Source organism: Microtus pennsylvanicus, chromosome 6 (genome assembly GCF_037038515.1).
Source record: "Microtus pennsylvanicus isolate mMicPen1 chromosome 6, mMicPen1.hap1, whole genome shotgun sequence".
Lineage (NCBI taxonomy): Eukaryota > Metazoa > Chordata > Mammalia > Rodentia > Cricetidae > Microtus > Microtus pennsylvanicus.
The window spans coordinates 31,978,659-31,997,972 of record NC_134584.1 but is presented as its reverse complement, the minus strand read 5'-3'; the positions used below and the strand labels follow the sequence as shown (position 1 = coordinate 31,997,972).

At 40.4% G+C, this 19,314-nt stretch overlaps 1 protein-coding gene across 2 annotated transcripts in view; it reads left to right on the top strand.

Moving 5' to 3' along the window:
* The window catches only part of Oxct1 (3-oxoacid CoA-transferase 1), a 117,421-nt gene that overhangs the window by 26,957 nt on the left and 71,150 nt on the right, over positions 1 to 19,314 (top strand). For both annotated transcript variants that reach the window (XM_075975970.1, XM_075975971.1), the window contains exon 7: positions 2,003 to 2,063. In XM_075975970.1, coding sequence (XP_075832085.1) covers positions 2,003 to 2,063 — 61 coding nt within the window. The remainder of the gene's footprint in view (positions 1 to 2,002; positions 2,064 to 19,314) is intronic.

The window sequence follows — 19,314 nt, the reverse complement described above, 5'->3', positions numbered from 1 at the left end:
GGCTTAGAGTCATTCATACACACCCGTGTATGCACTTGGGTCCGGAAATGCATGTCGTCCCAGTGGCCCTGTTGAAGTGCTCTATTTGTACTTGTCTGTTCCTGTTGGCCGGTGGCTGGCTAAGTAATTAGATCCAGGGCCGGGATGGAACTGAGTTGAGAGAGTGCTTGCCTCAAGCCTCTGGCATTACATTCCCAACGCCGTGGAGGGTGGAGGAAGGCACAACACAAGTTCAAAGTCATTCTCACTCCATAGGGAGTTTGAGGCTAGCTTGGGATCTACGAGACCCCATTAAAATGAAATGGATTAGTGGATGGGGGTGTGGAGAGAATGGGGGTGGGGTGGGAACCTGGATTGGTATTTTTAAAAAAATCGAATAAATTAAAAAAAGAAATGGACTTATGTACTCTTGTATACGGGTACCTATAATTGTTTTTCCAATCTATATTTTCATTGCCAAGAGTAGTTATTTTCTTGGCAAACATGACAGCAGCCAACATATATTTTTTGTTTTAATATTGCTATTTTTATATAGTGTCTTGAAAATGTCAAAATTGCTCTGATATTTTGGGGGAAACTGCTAATAATAGTTTAGGTGAGTTCCTTTCCTGTGGGGCCAATGTCTCCCGAGAAAGCCTTCTAAGCATTCCATCTGAATAGCCAATTATCTTCACAAATGCTGAGCTCTTCTTGTTTGCATTATCTGGGTAGCCACAGGCCTCTGTGCTTTTCCTGTCTTTCGGTGAACCTCTGCATATTAAGCTCTAAGTCATGATAAGTATTTAATGCCTTGGATTTGTAGGTTAGATAGTTGTGTTTTGGAAGTTGGGCCACTTTGGCTATATATGAGAGGTGAGTGACATGGTCTGTTCGGTTATGGAAATCATTTTCTTCCTCATCTTTTTGTTATTTGCAGCTTTAATGAAGGATTCTTTTAAAAAGTATTAGTCTTAACAAATGTGGTTTGGCCTCAATCACAGTCAAATCCTCCGCAGCACTTGCGTTTTTAAAAATTTATTTCTGAAGGAATTAACGTGATATTAATGTTCTGATTTCCTGAGTTGTAGGCTTTTAACATGCAACTAAATTTGGAAATCCTAGGCAAACTAACGTGCTGCCTGCGTTCTCTGACCATCGGTGTGATGTTTGTAAAGCTCTGATGCCCTGTAAATAAAACAAATGAAGTATTATAGCAAATATCAGTTACTTCAAGTAGTTGTAGAATTTCTTCCCGTGCTCTGATGCCTGCCTGTGGTTTCTGAAGACTTTACTTGGGCCTCTAAGCTCCGACCGTGTGTAGGTGCTAATGGTCACTGAATGGTGGCCCAATGAAAGCTCTCAGCCCAGTGGTCAAGCAGTGTAGACTCTCAGAATACAAATATCACTTGTAGTCACTAGGACAGCTGGTCCATACATCACACCATTGTTCTCCCGAGTGATTGTTAGGTGGACTCAGAGTGCCTGTGAGTGTTCATTTACTGTCAGCTAGTGGAAACTTCTCCTTATTTAGTAGGAAAAGACTGTGCTCTCCCCTGTGAAGCATTTGGTCTGTCATCCCTTTCTCTTTGCCTTTGCGGTATTGGAGTGGAGCCCCAGGGTCTGGTGCACATCGAGGAAGTGCTTCATCCCCACGCTGCATCCCTAACTCTTTCTACTTTTTAAAAAGTTTCTCAGTGGAATATTTAACTACGGCGGCCAAGTTTAATCTCGGTTAAAAGATTAGGAGATTTTAATTTCAGATATCTGCGAATACCCATTTTATTTTTCTGTGTAAAAGCTATTGATTGAACATGAAAAATGGTCTTTCCTTCCACCTACTCTCAAAGCCATATAAATGGGATGAAATGGCCACGAGAGCTTTTAAGTTTCAAGGTGGTTGTAAGTCACGCACTCTCAGTGTACAGATTCTTGGCAGCAACTCTTTTAGTCTGCATTTTCAAGTTGAAAGAGAGGAGTCCGTCTTTGATCTTTCTCCCTCCTCTCTCCTCCTTGTCTGATATAGGAAGAGCGCAAGAAACTTCAATTTGCCCATGTGCAAAGCTGCAGGAACCACGGTGGTGGAGGTAAGAAAAGAGGCTTGTGAGTTCATGCTGTGAATTTTTCATTTCATCTTGTTTTATTTTTGGCGTTAGTTTTCAGGGGGACAAACAAGGAGAGTTATTTTGTTTTGTCTTAGATAGGGAGAGATTCTCTTTATATAATTTAGATATGTTGGCAGCTTTCTGGTCAGCTGTGCTCACTGGAATGATGTGTTGTCTTTGGAAATACACTTGGCTTATAAAAGTCGTTTGGTCTTTGAACAAAATAAGATGAAAATCTAAGATGCATTGATAGACTGTCATGTCATACTGCTGAGTGACAAGAAATTGTCTGAGAAATACATTGAGAAATAATTTTTGGTGCATTACAAATATCATGGAAATATTTATAACAAGGTAGGTACAATATCACTTAGTTATATGATCTTATGGGACCTCCGTGCTCCACATGTAGTCAGTCATATGTGGTGCACGACTGTGCAAGGCATTCCGGTAAAGTAGGAAGTCACACCACTTGGACTGATTGGCTTACTGAGTTTGATGATCGGAATTCTTTCACACGGAGTGCTGTACAAATAGCTACTGTAATAGGTTCACTCAGAGCAGTTGAATCTAAGCATTGACTGACATCATTAGGCATCGTAGCATTTGGAAGAGGCTTGGACCATTGCAGAGACGCTTTAGACTTAATGATTTGGGATAGAAATAGTTGCTTGTACCACCTGCCTGTCATTTTGGGGTATACATATGTGAATTTCAAAGGAGACTTCAAAATGATTCTCAGCGTGGCTTTGAGATTCATCTTGAACCAACTCTTAATAGGAGTTTGGCATAGTCTTCCTTAGGGAGGACTTTGTGGGAACCTAATTTGGGACGTGGAAATGTGAATATATGTTCCTAACTTTTCACCTGATGGTCATGTTGTGTGACATCTCTTATGTGACATTTGGAATCCACAGTTGGCTAAGGTGTTACTTCACAGTGACACTTCAGGAACACTTTCTCAGAGACAGTGAAACATAGTGTTTCCCCAAGTGATGGGGGATGTGTCATTTTCCATCCAGTTTTATTTTTCAGTGGTTTTGCTATATTGTGTGCATTCAAAAAATGGATCATGCAGCCCTTGTGTGTGTATCTTATTTCTTATTTATTGAATAATTTTAATGACAAGACTGACACACGTCTGTAGTATCAGTGAAGTTAGATTTTTTTCGTACCATGACAAAACACCATGACCAAAGGCAACTTGAGGATTACAGAGGGTTTATTTCATCTCATAGCTTGTAGCCTATCACCCAGGGAAGTCAGGACAGGAACTTGAGGCAGAAACTTAGAGGTGGGAACTGAAGCACAGGCCATGTTTACTGGCTTGCTCTCCCCATGGTTTTCTCATCTTGCTTTTTTATACATCTCAGGACCATTTGTCCAAGATGGGCCCCCAATCAATCATTAATGATGTTAAATACTCCACAGCTTTGCCCAAGATTCCCTCTTTAAGTCCTGGAGTTAAGAACATTGACTGCTCTTCCAGAGAACTAGGGTTCGACTCTCAGGAGCCACATGATGGCGCACAATGGTCTGTAACCTTACTTCTAGGTTATCTAACATCTTCTTCTAGCTTCCAGGTACTAAGAACGTATATGGTACACACACATATAGGCATAACCACCTATATGCTTGAAATAATAATAATACTTTTTAAAAACGACTCTCTTTTCCTAGATATGGGTTTATGTCTAGGTTTGTGTCAAGTTGAAAGAAACCAGCCAGCACAAAGACCTACAGCGAATAGCTTAACATTGGGTTTCCCTCTCTTCTACACATCTACAAGAAACTGGCATTATCTTGAGTAGAATTCTCTTTTAATTATTATCCTAGTTAATCTGATTCTTTTCAGCAACATGTATTTCTTATAGGAGCAAAAATGAACTTTTTGGTGTCCAAGAGATAATGTAGATAGCAAGAGAGGGTCCCTTTGGCTTTAAGGAGAAAGTTATTGAACTACTATAGCAGTTCAGTATTGAACAGGTTGTTTCCAGGTTCTGGCTATGACAAACAAAGCTGCTATGAACATAGCTGAGCACATATCCTTGTGGCACGACTGAGCATTCTTTGAATATATACCCAAAAGTGGTATTCCTGGGTCTTGAGGAAGGTTGTTTCCAAATTTTCTGAGAAATCGCCATACTGATATTCAAAGGGGCTGTACCAGCTGGCATTCCCACCAGCAAGGCAGGAGGTGCTCCCTTTACCCCACAACCTCTCCAGCATAAGTTGTCATCAGTGGTTTTGATTTTGGCTATTCTTACAGGTGTAAGATGGAATCTCAGAGTTGTTTTGATTTGCATTTCTCTGATGGCCAAGGATGTTGAGTATTTCCTTAAGTGTCTTTCAGCCATTTTAGATTCCTCTGTTGAGAGGTCTCTGTTTAGGTCTGTACCCCATTTTTTTTATTGGATTATTTGTTCTTTTGATGACCAATTACTCGAGTTCTTTGTATATTTTGGAGATCAGTTTATTGTCTGATGTGGGTTTGGTGAAGATCTTTTTCCCATTTAGCAGGGTGCCAGAACAAGCCATCTTTGAACACATGACCTTCCTGCCTCCATCTACCAAGTGTTTGCATTCTGTAAATTGTGCACAACACATGTTGTTCAATTATATAACAGTTCATTTACGATAAATGTTTTATACCAAGAAATAAACCAACATGTGTACGAAAAAGAAGGGAAAATCAAATCGCCTTTGATATTAATTATTTCTACCATGTATAAATAACAGTGTTGCATTTGGGGATATGTTTTCGCTTTCTGATGCATTCTTTATAAACTTATGATATATAAAAACAAAGGGGTAAACAGTGATGTGTGACTATCATCACATGTACCTTTCTGATGAGTCTTTCCCTATGAAGCTGTAGCCCCATCAGCTCTGGTTGTGTTTGCCTGCCCCTGTGAAGGAACTGGGTGATTATTTGAGAGAAACAGAAGTGGGTACATATGTTGGCACACAAGCCAGAGAGAGGTTTCTCTTTTTAGCCCAGACTGTTATTTCTGGACTTTCTCTGAGTGGGCGAAGTCTCCCCTGATGATCTTCACAGGTTGATGAGTAAAACCAGCCCGGAGCGACTCCTGGGCGTTGCGGTGCGTGTGTGTGAGGAGCAGTGGGGGCTGCTAGTCTCCCAGGCGGGCTCTGTTGGCATGACACCGTCTCCCCGTCTCCTGTGTGCATAGCATGCTTACCATAAATCTGGGGGAGAGCCGAGAGTGCTTCACTTCGGAGATAATGCAGCCTGCATGTGTGCGTTGTCACAAAAGGTCGTCTGACTCAGCCACGGAAGGCTGCCAGTGCTGCCTGTGACTGAAATAACCTGGCTGTTTCTGGTCTTTATTTTATTTTACTTTTCTGTTTTTGGTGTGTGTATGTGTGTCAGTATGAGTAGCCTGTACTCTGTGTGTATATGTGTGCCTGTGTGTGTGTGTATATATGTGTGCCTGTGTGTGTGTGTCAGTGTCATTGGCTTGTGCTGTATGTGTGTGTGTTGTGTGTGTGTTCATGCATGTATGTGTCATTACCATTGGGCTGTGCTGAGGTTGATTTTATAAAACAAAGATTTGCACGATCCCCTTCCAACTATTTTGATTAATTTTGAGTTTTAGTTTCAATAACTATATTCATTTTCATAACTTAAACTCATTTATATTACCTAGTATTTATATTATGATATATTGACATAACTGAATATGAAAAAACATTTGCATAACAAGATAATAGATACACAAAAATACAGATAAGCTGCCTGCTTGGCATACAAAAATTGAAGATTTATGAGTTATCTATTTGAAGATAAGAGCCTACTCCTCCCCTTCAACCACTGTCATGATAACGACGTGTTTTTAGCCCCCCCCCTTTTAAATCTGTGTCTTAAGAAGATGTAAAAAGCTGTTTTACAAAATGAAAACAAGGTTTCTTTTGTTACATCTGCAAGAGCAAAGCTTTGGAAACCGTGACTTCATGTTCTGTATCAGTGACAGGCAAAGTCATCTCTTCTTAGGAGGGTGACTTGAGGACTTGAGGCAAAGATTAGGGGGACATCTGCCATCCACCCTGTGTTGTGCCTGGGTAGGGAGTACAGAAAGGTGAAGATTGCAGTATAAACAACATTGCCTAAGGTATGCTCAAGATGTGTCTTTTCACCAAGGGCTCTGAACATATGTGACTAAGCAGAGGGAGTAATGAACCCTCCTGCGCCTCAAACAGCTGCAGTAACTGTCCATCATCCTTCCTGCCCCATCCCCGTGTCTCCCATTTTACCTTGAAACAGAGCTAGGTATGATTCAGTGATGTCGTAACACAAGTTCTCTGATGCACAGAAGTCCTGGCGCTGCTGGTACTTCTCAGGGTGCTGCAAATTCACCAGTGAACCAGAGAGAGAGAGAGAGAGAGAGAGAGAGAGAGAGAGAGAGAGAGAGAGAGAGAGAGTTCTCTACCCTTGGGGAACCTTCATTCTCATCCAGATGGCCAAAAGGTAGAGTAAGTAAGTGAGATGGAGCGCATATAATATAATAAGGTTAAATTAATGAGAAAAGGAGTATGAAATGTTAAGGAAAGAAAGAGAATTCTTAATCAAGGTGTTTAGTGGAAAGCCTTGTTGTGATGATCCTTTAGAAAACAACTCAAGAAACCGAGGAACTTAGATTTTCAGTTAATGGAAGGGCAGCTTCTTGTGGGGCATGGGAGAAGTAGCATGCACAGAGTGGTCGGGAGGGCGAGTGCCCTGTGTGTTTGTAGAATGATGCTGCAGATTCTCTTGTCTTCTGAGCATGCCCGTAGACAAAATCCTATGTTGAGCGTAGCTTTCATGAGAGGGTAGTGGTGGTATCTTCTTCAGAGCTAGGTGAAATGTGATTTTTATTTTTAGGATATTTTATAATAGTTCCCATGAAATTATTCAACCTTCTTGCAGTTTGGCTGTGATTAGCCCCCTCCCTCACCCCCATTCTGGAAGCTGGTCCTCATTATGACAATACTAAGAACTAATGGAACCTTTAAGATTTGGGGATTAGTGGAAAGGAGATTAGGTAGGTAATGGGGTTACTTCCCTTAAGAGGGATTAACAGGAGTCTTCTGGAGTGAATTAGTCTCTAGAATGTGGATTGCTCAAGGCTGCCATCTTGCTTTCTCTCTATGTTCATTGAGTTTGGGAACCCTCAGCAGAGGCTGTAGTGATGGGGCTACCTGGTCTTGACTTCCAGTCTCTAAAATGAATGGATACATTACTTTTGTCTGTAATGGACACAGACCAGTCCTTTGCTGTAATAACAGACAGCAGATTAATACTTCAGCCTGACAGTGAGAACAAGATGAGGAAGAATGTGATTTCAAAACAGGAACATCTTGGGGTGTGTATGTGTGTCAGTATGAGTAGTGTGTACTCTGTATATGTTCCTGTGTGTGTATATATGTGTGTCAGTGTCATTGGCTTGTGCTGTATGTGTGTGTTGTGTGTGTGTGTTCGTAACTTAGGTGTTGTAACTCCTTGCTCCGTTTAGTGAACTTGATGTTATTGTCTTAACAGAAGCGAGCAAACTGGTTCGTATTTCTCTTTCTGATAGAATATGGGAACATGGTGGCTTTTAACCAGGTGGCTTAATGACTTGAGTGGATAGTGTGGATTTGTGATCTTCATGGAGCACCCCAATTCATGCATCAGTGTTTGAAGACTGACCATGTTCCTGCCTGTTCTAGAGAAAATGGAAATGCCTCAGGGGCAAACATAATTCCTTTCCTCTTAATTTTCTTTTTATTTATTTATTTTTAATTTTATGCATATCAATGCTTTGCCTATATGTATACTTATCTGTTTACTACTTGTGTGCCTAGCACCGTGTGAGGTCAAAGAGGAATCTGGTCCCCTGGAACTGGAGTTACAGATGGCTGTAAGCTGCCATGTGGGTGCTGGGCTTTGAACCCATGTCCTCTAGAAGAGGAGCCCTTATTCTTGACTGCTGAGCTATCTCCCCATCTAGCTTTTATTTCAGATCTAGAGATTACTAAAATCTTGATGTAGGATTACAAAAGCAATGGGATTCAGTCTGTGGACCATAAAAGGGCAAAAATGGCGTAAACAGAACAACAACAGCAAAATAAAGCTGCTCTCCCCATAGGGCAAATCTTTTCACTGTGTTGAGGAATTCTTCCAGATAGATCCAGGTTCAAATATTCATGCGACACACAGGCAATAATTGCTCACACCTGTGCAGAAGTCATGCACACAAACATCTCTGACTGGCATGTGGAGACACAGTATTTGTGAGAACTTGGCTGAAATGCCAAACTTGACGTTCAGTGTGTGAATGCCCTTCAGTACACTTTAAGCATTAACCCAGTAGAGCTCCCTGTCTCAGTTAGTCAGCGAGAACAATGAGGCCGATGAAGAACCAGCCTACCCTACCACATAGTGGTGCACAGATGTAATTTTAGCACTCAAGAGGCGCTTGTAGGAGGGTTACAAGTTTGGGGCCAGACTGGGCAACACAATGAGTTCGGGGCTAGTTTGGATGACACAGTAAGACCCTGTTTCAATAACAAATGAAAGGAAAAAAAGCAAAGAACTGAAATAATATATCCTGATCTCTTGGACCCACCTGTTTTGGTCTGGCAGTGTTGAACAAACACAAAGAGGAAAGCCGAAGAGACATGTTTGCTATGACAAGAGGAGGGGAAAGAATCTTTCTGTCATTCAACCATGAGAGCCTTCGATCTGAGAAAGAATGTCATTGACATCTTGGTTCTTTTGGCATGGATATGGGAATGATGGAAATCATGCATATAGTTTATTTTGCTTTTAGACCCATTAAATTATATAATGTCTTCAACTCGCATTTATTTTCTTCATAATTTTTCAGTTATTTATGCTTTATTTTCATTTTTCTTTATGAAAACTTTCTCAAGGAAGTATCTATAAATTCTGAGCTTCAAGTTTGGCCAGGTTTAAAATGCTTTGACAGAAAGTCTGCTAATATCCAACATAATTGTACTAAATGACCTGTTTTAGGGTATTGAAGTATTTAAAGACTGTTCATTTCCTTGAATTCTCATGACATATTGGCTTGGTTTAAAAAAATGGAGACTAATGGAGATGTATTTAATGAAGACATATTCTACTTACCTAATGGTAAAATAACCTCAATAATAAAATTGCTATAACATTAATAAATGTAGAATATAGACTTGGTGAACGCCTGCTAGTTCCTTCTTTCCTTTCCTTCCTTCCTTCCTTCCTTCCTTCCTTCCTTCCTTCCTTCCTTCCTTTCTTTCTTTTTTTTGGTTTTTCGAACAGGGTTTCTCTGTAGCTCTGGGGACTCTCCTGGAACTCTCTCTGTGAACCAGGCTGGGCTCAAAGTCACAGATATCCGCCTGTCTCTGCCTCTTGAGTGTTGGGATTAATTCTTTTCTCTTTTAGTGACTTGTAGATTACTAAATATAAGTCTTAACCTCATGACCACTTGCATGGAGAACAGCAGACTAAAAATGAGATTCATTGATGATAAAGATATGTTAAATAAAGTGCTAATCTTGACATTTTATTTCTTGTTGCTTGGTAACAATGCAGCAACTTTGAGAGAGTTCCATTATCTCTGGCACAATGGACATGGTTGCATTGTGAGGTAGAAACACCCATTATAGCAAGTGATTTGTGTGCCATTATCCTCACAAGAGTTTGGTTCAGCTTCTTTTTGTTAGTTCAGAGTTCCTGAAAGACAAAGTCATTTTAATAATATATTGTTTTTTGATGGATTGGTGACGTTATTTTAGCTATTTTCAGCTTTTTACTTTGTAACTATTTATAATTTTCTAGGCTTTACAAATTTCTCTTTTAGGGACTTGTACATATAAATCTAGGTATTTCAATGTTATTAATAAAATATGCTTCTTCATTGGTTTTTAACAAGTATCTTTTGTCTTTGACTATGTGGAGAAGGAGGGCAGAATTCTTTGTCTTATGAGCAATGGTCAGGATGTAGCCCTTACCTCTCTCTAGTATACAATGTTCCTATTTTAGTAACCACTTCAGGAGATCAGAAGAACAAAGCTTATCGAGTTGTGGTTTGTTTTAAAGGAATGGCTGAATCATATTGTGTATAGCTATACTTTTCTCTGTGCTATTTTTTATGTGGTGTAATTATTATGATTTAAAACAAACTTATATAACCTGTGGCCTATTTTTGTACTACCTAAGATCCTAAAATGCTTCTTCAGTTTTAGAGGGTTATTTGAGAAAGAGGAAGAAACCTACATGCCCGTGGTAATGGCGTGTAGCTCACAGGTGATTACAAAAGGCATTAACTGTCGGCAAGAAAATGTTTGAAGACTCTTGCTTATAGCTTAATGTTCATTTTACAATCTGAATATATTAAACATCAGCTAGTCTTATGCCTTTCAAAGCCAATGAACTCAGATAGAATTGAGAAAAGACAATGATAGCCAGATTGAAGAGAAACTAGTATGTGATTGGCTGCAGGATTCGTAGGCTTGTTTTGGGCCACTCCTCAGGAGATGATGGTTACATACATTCAGTACCTTGCTTATCCAGCTGTGGTTGTCACAGTCTATATCCTTGATACCTCTTTCATTAAATGTGACTTAACTGAGATAAAATTAGATTCCGACAGATCCATTCTCCTAGAAGTATCTGTCTTTTCTTCTTGACTGACTTCATATTTGTAGGCCTGTTCTTGCACACAGATGGATGGACAGTCATGAGATCAGCGACCCTGGGGTTTGGGCTGAGGACTTTTCCGCCTTGACAGGGTTCACAGGAGACTGCAGTGACTGGTGGTCGCAGCATTTCCGGGAACCGTGTCAACCATTCAGGATTGGCATCTTCTGTGTGCCTGCGGTTTTCAAAGGCCCCCAAGGACGAGTCTTTGCCTGACAGCCTAGTCAGAGGGAAGAGAGGTGGATGGTGTAGTGAGACTTTGGACTGTGGGTTTCAAACTGACATTTGGACACTCATTTTTCTTTTAGTTAGAAATATGCCTATAAAATTTATTTGGGTATTCCCCCTTATTTGTGGGCATAGGAAAGCCCCTAATCAGGAAGTTAACCAGGGGGTAGTAGCACATTTTTCTCTTAAATAATAGAAAACGCTTGGGCCAATTCTGTTAATAAAAATCAGCTAGTTTATAGTGGATTCACCTAGTTCCTCATTTTTGTCATAGAATGCATTCACATTTTTAATTATTTTTGAGAATTTCAGACACAGTTGACCACAGCCTCACGTTCTTCAAGATGCCAGAAACAAACGGTCCTCATAAAGACATCCTAGATTTGGCTTGATGTTTCTGGCATCTTGAAGAATGTGAGGCTGTGGTCAACTGTGTGCCATGGTTTAGAACATTTAGATCTTGTTTGAGATGAAATTGGAGGATTATTCTTTGCTCAACTTGCTCTTTTTGAATATAAACCTTGATTTTTGAGAAAAAGTAACATCTGTTATTTGTTTCGGGGCAAGAGCACCAAATGCATGAAGACCTCATAAACCCACTAATGTCTCATGTTCAGCTATGGGACTCAACCCACATCACATCAACCCACATATACATCAGAAGGACCAAAGATTCAGAACTAATTATTCCTTGGGATGGAACCCATTGTTGCAGATAGCTGTTACCTGAAGGGAAGCAGTTTCACCTTCTCTGCCTCCTTGTGAAAGCCTTCCTTGTTGGATTTTCACAGACCCATGACGCAGTATTTTGTTTTTTTTTTTTTTAACGAGATAGTCAAATATTTGGGAGAAACAGTGAAAGATTAGAAACCAAGAATGATGATTAACTGTTAGAATGTAATGGTTTCCTGCTCTGTGGTTCCTTCCATAAAGAAACCAAGGCCCAAAGTGGGCACTCTGTAGATCCCTCTCTAATTCAGCTTTTGAACGTCAGTGATCACATGGTAACTAAGCCCATTCTAAATCCAGACCACATTAGAAAGAAGAGAAATGGAAATATGAAGAACTCCTAACTTACTTTGTGTTTTCTGTGAAAGTGAACTGGGTCATCTAGGAGGCTGCTTTAGTCACCTAAATACATGGGGAAAGTTGGCTTTGCATTATGAAAATATCCTGTTCCGCTTAGAAAATACCCTGTTTGGTTTATAATTGGACTTTAAATTTTGGAAAAGTTTTGCTGGCCCAAACAAAAGCTAGGGAAGAAATATTCATCGTTACAAATTCATAGGAATATACAGGTTATCTAAAAAGCTGCAGGATTAAATCTGTTTAAAAGACTTTGAAAGTTTTGGGCTTAATGCAAATTTCTCTCAAATTGGAAGTGATGAAACTCATTCATTTTGAGAAGTGGGTTTTCAGAAGTTGAATTAAAGTCTTTCAGAGTAAAGGAAGCATTAAATAGACACCCCAATGGAATAATATAATCTCAGACACTACTACACAAAGAAATATTTTGGGTGCTTTTTTTTTATAGAGTTTTGCATTTTTAAATTTTGATTTATTTGCTGTTTAAGACAGGTCTCTCTCCTGGCTGTCCTGGAACTCACTATGTTGATCAGGCTGGTCTCAAATTCACAGAGATCTTCCTGTCTCTGTCTCCTGAGTGCAGGGATTAAAGGCATGTGTCACCATGTCTGGCCAGGGGTTTAAAATATTCTAACCTTTATTTTCATTTTATGTGTATGGGTGTTTTGTCTTCATGTATATCTGTGCATCGTGTGTATTCATTGCCTACAGAGGCCAGAATACATCCAGTCCCCAGGAACTGAGTTAGACACATTTGTGAGCTGTCATATGGGCGCTAGGCTATTGAGCCTAGGTTGTCTCAAAGAACAGCATTCTTAACTGCTAAGCCATCACTCCAACCCATTTATAGGGTTTAAAAGTGATTTTATTGAAAATTTCATACATGCATCTGTGTGTTTTGATCGAAACTATCCTCCAATTCCTCTGCTTCAATTCCTTCCCTAGCTGCCCCACCATGTTTCCCTCCCAACATCATGTAATCTGTTTTTTAAATTCACCAAGTCCACTACCAGTATGTGCATGGGTATAGGGATACTTACTAGGAATCAGGTAGTTTCTTGGCCCACATCACTGAAGGAAATTGGCTCATTGTTCCCCAGCAGCCATCACAAGCCAGCAGATTCCCAGCTAGGAGTAGGACTTTTTGAGACCCCTCCATCCATGTTGGAATTTTGGCTGGATTGTTCTTTTTTTATTTTATTTTATTTTTTTATATATATTTATTATGTATACAACTTTCTGCCTCCATGTATACCCAAACGCCAGAGGAGGGCGCCAGATCTCATTACAGATGGTTTGGAGCCACCATGTGGTTGCTGGGAATTGAACTCAGGACCTCTGGAAGAGCAGACGGCGCTCTTAACCACTGAGTCATCTCTCCAGCCTGGCTGGCTTGTTCTTGCACAGGTCTCAGACATGTTGTCACAGCCAGTGTGAGTTCATGTGTGCCTTGACAGGTCTAGCAAGTATTGTTTTATTGTGAACTTATGTTCCTTCTGCCCTGCAGCCTTCCCACAACTCTCCCTTAATGATCTCCGAGCCTGGGGGAGAAGGCTGTACCAGAGTGGATCATGCTATAGTTTCTTATTCCCTCAGAGCTGACCAGTTAAAGGTTTATGTATTACTCACCATCCATTGCAAAAAGAAGCTTTTCTGATGGGAGTTGAAAGATGCACTTGTGGGAATAGAAATAAGAATTTGGGGAATGGTTTATTGCTATGTTCATTTGGCAGAATAATAGATTAGGTTCTCCCCTAGGGTTCATGGCCTAGCCAACCACGGGTTTTTTTGGCCTAGTTAACTGTACCAGACATGAATTTCATATTGTGGAGCAGCCCTCAAATCAAATAAGAAACTAGATGATTACTCCTATAACATTTATAATTACGCCAGTGGGCTTATCTTCTCAGTCCACGTTATTGTAGCATGCAAGGAGTGAGACCACTGGTTCCTTTTTTCCTGGTTGGTGTGTACGTAGCATGTTTGAACACTGTGAAAGCTAGCTAGTCGGGATGAAGCTGCCAGGTCATTGTCAGTTTGTTTTCTTCATGTCTTGTGACTCAAGTCTATGTTGTCTATAGCAATAGGGCCTTGTCATCAAGCTCTGGAGAGATGAAAAGCGATGATAATAGCCTGCACAGTTTTGGGGTGGGGAACCTATTGGATCTCATTGACTAACAACGTACTGATGTTTTTCTGTCACAGTGATTTTGACATCTAAATGTTTGTACTCAAAGGTGTTTATTTTTCTTCTTTGTTGGTTCATATTTTTCATGTACAAGGTAACATTTTATGTAAAAATTGATGGAGACTAGTTTTTAAAGGAGGTAAACTAATGGAATGGGATTTTTTTCATTATGAAAGTTATCTTTGTAGTGCAGGAAGGTCAGTAAAACTCTAAGTATCCTGTATTCAGCTAACGTGTATTCTGCTCTGCACAGTGGGGTAGACACCGTAAGTGAGGAATTTTCAACAGTGGCAATAGAAAGTTATAGCCTAATAACAATAAACATAACAATAGCAAACATAGCATCAACAAGGCCATTTATACCGTGCACTTTAGCACAGAGTCCTTGAAGTCACTTTTTAAAACAACCTGCTGAGGTACATATTATTAACTCTTGTTTTATAGAAGGAAGAAATGGGGATAAAGAAAAGCTTTAAAGTAAAAGACTAGAAGCCAGTGAGAGGGAGTGCTCACATTTACACACGCTTTTGTATTTCATATTTTTTCTTTCTGTTTTGCTTTCTTCCACAGCTTCTGTTGTTCAGCACAAGCAGAGGATGGCAAGTGTGTTTTCTGGCAAAGATTTTACCTCATTACACTTTTTAGTTTTAATACTTTTGTATCATTTGTTGTAAGGTGGTTTCTGTCCTGCCCGGTCCTACAATAACACACAGATGTAGTAATAGGGGCGGCAGGGCTGCGTCCCCAAAACCCCAGCCGCCTGCCCGGCTAGCTTTACCCCCGAAATAATTACACACAAACTGTATTCATTTAAACACTGCTTTGGCCCATTTCTATCTAGCCTCTTCTAGGCTAATTCTCACATATTAATTTAGCCCATTTCTAATCATCTGTGTAGCGCCCCTAGGTGCGCTTACCGGGAAGATTCTAGCCTATGTCCATCCTGGGTCGGAGCTTCATAGCGTGCATCTTCCCTGGAGCGGGCAGCATGGTGTCTCTCTGAAGGCGTCTGCTCCCCAGCAGAGAGCTGTCGAGTCTGACCTCACTTCCTCTTCCTCCCGGCATTCTGTTCTGTTTACTCCTCCCACCTATCTCCTAACCAATGAGAGCCAAGCAGCTTCTTTTATTTTAACCAATGACCTTCCTCCATCACTCAGAAACTATATTATTTGCAATACTGTTTGACCAATAGATTAAGCATATTTCTGCCCAACTCATATCTTAAATTAATCCATCTCCATTAATCTGTGTATCACCACAAGGCTGTGGCGTGCCGGGTAAAGTTCCAGTGTCTGTCTTTGGGGCTACATGGCTTCTCTTGACTCCACCTTCTTTTTCCCAGCATTCAGTTTAGTTTTCTCTGCCTACCTATATTCTGCCCTGTGCAGCCCTAAGACAGTTTCTTTATTAACCAATGATATTCACAGCATACAGAGTGGAATCCCACATCAATCATTTTCTTCCTTATTAGCAGAGTCGTAGAACTTTTTCTAACTGAATTTTTTTCAGTTAATTAAATGCACCTCCAGGATAATGTTGAAACTGTCATAAACACAAAATTAAAAGTCACCCAGTTATTTTAACTTTTAAAACATACAAAATAATATCATCTCCTAAAAACTGTGAGAAGAAAGCGTTTTTGCTTAGAAAACTAGATTTTTCCCTTACATGAAAAATGAAGTTTATAACATTTAAATAGTAGTTTACATTCAAGATTGAAGTTTCAGCAATCTGTAGCAACTTTTCATTACGATTAATCTTTATAAAAGCAAGCACGTCCACTTTGGGGGTCTAGCATCCCAAGAACTTGGAAGAGAACATTCACCATAGTCACTAAAAGAAATAGTTGATAAAAGAACAACCAACAATTCACTGTGATTCCTTTAGAGAGTTGAATTCACAGGACAAACCACTGCTCTCAAATGAGGAGACAGACAGTACCAGAGTCCTAAACAGAAGCCTCCCTGAAAACCATCTTTGGAATCAGAGAAGCTGAACTGCAGTGATGTTGGAGGGTTATGTCAACAAGTCAAGAGTTACCAACACCATGGTGGCCCATTCTTAGAAGAGACCATATATTTTTTTGAGTTTGAACTCTTGGGTCCCTCCTTTGTTCCTGTGAAGAGAGGGAAAAGTAACTATTTTAATATATATCCATTATTCTGTTCATAACCAGGCCTGTGTTCTCTTACAGGTCAGGGGTGGGAAGAAGTGTATACATTCTGTTTTTAAGGCATTTCTGCCTGTAAAAGAGACATATTCACTGTCTTAGACCATAGACCATTACAACAGAAGATAGGACTGACCTGCAAACTTGACGTTAGTAATTGGATGGTGTGCTGGACAGTTTTATGTCAACTTGACACAAGTTAAAGTGATCTGAGAGGAGGGACACTCAAGAAAATGCCTCCATATGATTGGGTTGTAGGCAGGCCTATGATTGATGGGGGAGGGCCTAGCTTATTGTGGGTGGTGCCATCCCTGGGCTGGTGATCCTGGGTTCTTTAAGAAAGCAGGCGGAGCATAAGACATGGTAATGGTAGCTCTTGCTATTGGAGCAATAGCTATTCTGGGCTGAGAGTTTGTGATACTAATCCTACAGGAGCCCTCTTCATGTTTTGGTCCTACTGCTGTACATGTTCGAATATGGTGAAAGTTAAGGTAGCATCCTAGATGTTTTGTACAATGTCTCATGACTCAAAGGTCTAAAGACATTTATTGAGGATGGAATAGAATTAGTGTGGAGAATATACTGCCTGAAGCCAAGGAACCCTAGGGATAGTAGGTAAGCAGTGTTTTGGCTGAATTTTGTTAATTCCCCTTTAGACACATCATTATTTTTATAAAATTAATACTTATGTATATATATTTCAACATATAAAGCACAAAATGCGTTTTGCAGTCTCCACAATCTTCCCCAAAGAAAGATATACTATTACAGTAAAATTTATATTAACAAATTGTTATTAAATTTTCATATTTACTATTTTTTTCTGATGTTTTGATTATTCACTCCCTTCTTTAATTACCCCTCTCTTCCGTGGGGTGTGTGTGTGTGTGTGTGTGTGTGTGTGTACATTTTTAAAAGTTCTGACAAATATATGCCGCTAATTCTTATCTGTAGAAGCAATACCCTCGGTGACATGTAAAAGTATAATTTTGAGTTCTGCTTGACTACATGAATATGATATTTTAAGCATGTTTTTGATAATTTGTTAGGTAAAAATACTGTCTTGTAGCTTTAACTTTGTACCTTTGATGACAAGCGAAGGTGATTACTAGTCATGAGCTTGCATGTTTCTACGTCTTTCATGAATTCATGTATAGAGTACTATTATATGGCTTGCTCTTGTACAGGCAACCTCGCCATTTCAAGTCTGGAAGACAGAATTTCACAGCACTCCTTACCATCCTCTGCTTCTTCCTTTCTGCATTTTTTCCCCTGTGATGTTCTCTGAACCTTTGTGGGCAAAGGGACATATAAATGTCCCCTGTCCCCTCTATCACCAAGCACATCCCGTTACTTGTCCTCAGTTCCTGCTTCTTTGAGCCTCCGTACTCCCCTAGTCATCGCTAGGCCTCCTTATTCTCCAGGAAAAGGTGAGTGAGCTGTCCACCCATTCCCCATATGCAGGACAATCTGACGCGATAGGAAGTCGAGTCAAGCAGGAACTCAGTTTATTACTGTGAGCGTCAGCTTATGTAGCTTAAGTGACATGGTGTGATGTGGGGGTACCTCCATCCAATGAGAGGCAGCCAAACCCACCCTCTGGCTGGAGGGGTGTCTACCTAAATTTTGCTGTCTTATCCTCACTCAAATTCGAGCCAGACTTTTTTTCTTTCCTACAGGCCTTGAGGTACAGGCCCTGAGATAATATTGGCCCAACACTCAGTGCATTGTCTAGTTAAGGCTTTGTGTTCTGACTGCTGCCCACTGGTACAAGCTTCTCTGACCAATGCCAAGAGCTGCACAGTGCATGGGATAAGCATAAGGTTTTAGAAGGAAGCTTAATAATACGACCATTTGGCAAAACAATCCTAAGCTCCTCCTGTTGCTCATGGGATTTTGACCAGGTTTGCTCAGTACTATGAACTCCCTCCAGTAGAGCTTGCCTCAATGAGAAAGCAGTTGGTTACCCCCATGCTCCTGCTGCAGCTATACCACTATTGCCCTTTGGCAATGCAGAGCTGTAGTACTCAGGATCCAGCCTGGGTAAGACCATTCATGTCTTTTCCTACTCCTAGTAGCCTCCACATCAACTTACAGCACCATGAACGCATTCGACCCGGGGCCCAATGTTTTTGAGTATCCCACTCAGATGAGAAATTGTTTCAGAGGAAGAATGATAAGGTTCTGGAGTGTGGTTGGCATACATGTCCAAGACACTCAGAGTTTGAACTTGGCGTCCTGGAGGACTTCCTCTCTGCCTGACCCCTGGGAGGAACTTTGCTGTCTATAGGTAGGAAGTTCACTGGGGTAGGAAGAGAGCTTTGTGAACCTCCAGCAGTCTCCCAGTTACTGAAGTAAATGTGGAGGAAGATGGCCATAGCCGGCAGCTCTTCCTGCAGTCTGTTCCCTAAATAAAATGCCAGTCAAATGCTCTGTTGAGTCCCTATTTTGAGTCAGCTCTTGAAATCTCATGGTCCTAATTTCTCACATAGTCATCCGGTTGTAAGTGAGAATGTAGATTCTCTTCACACAAAGATGGGCCAGAGGGTATTATTTTTAACATGACTTAATGGTTTCGTATTCTTTACCTATTATATCCTCTGAAATGGTTATTGAATAGGTACAGGGTGGCTGGCATAAACCAAGCAGGCTCTTACAAAACCATCTTGCTGCAAAAGTGATAAAAATTCCATTTCCTCTTTTAGTTAACTAACAACTTCTGGCCTACTTATCAATTCATCCCGTGTTTGTGTTGAGGATGTAACTTGAGATTTTCAAGTCATTCCCACTAAAAATAATACTGGCTTTCCTCACTCCTTCCAGAGACCTTGTCAAAAATGTTATTTTTCCCCCCACTTCAAATATAGATCAACTCTACAAA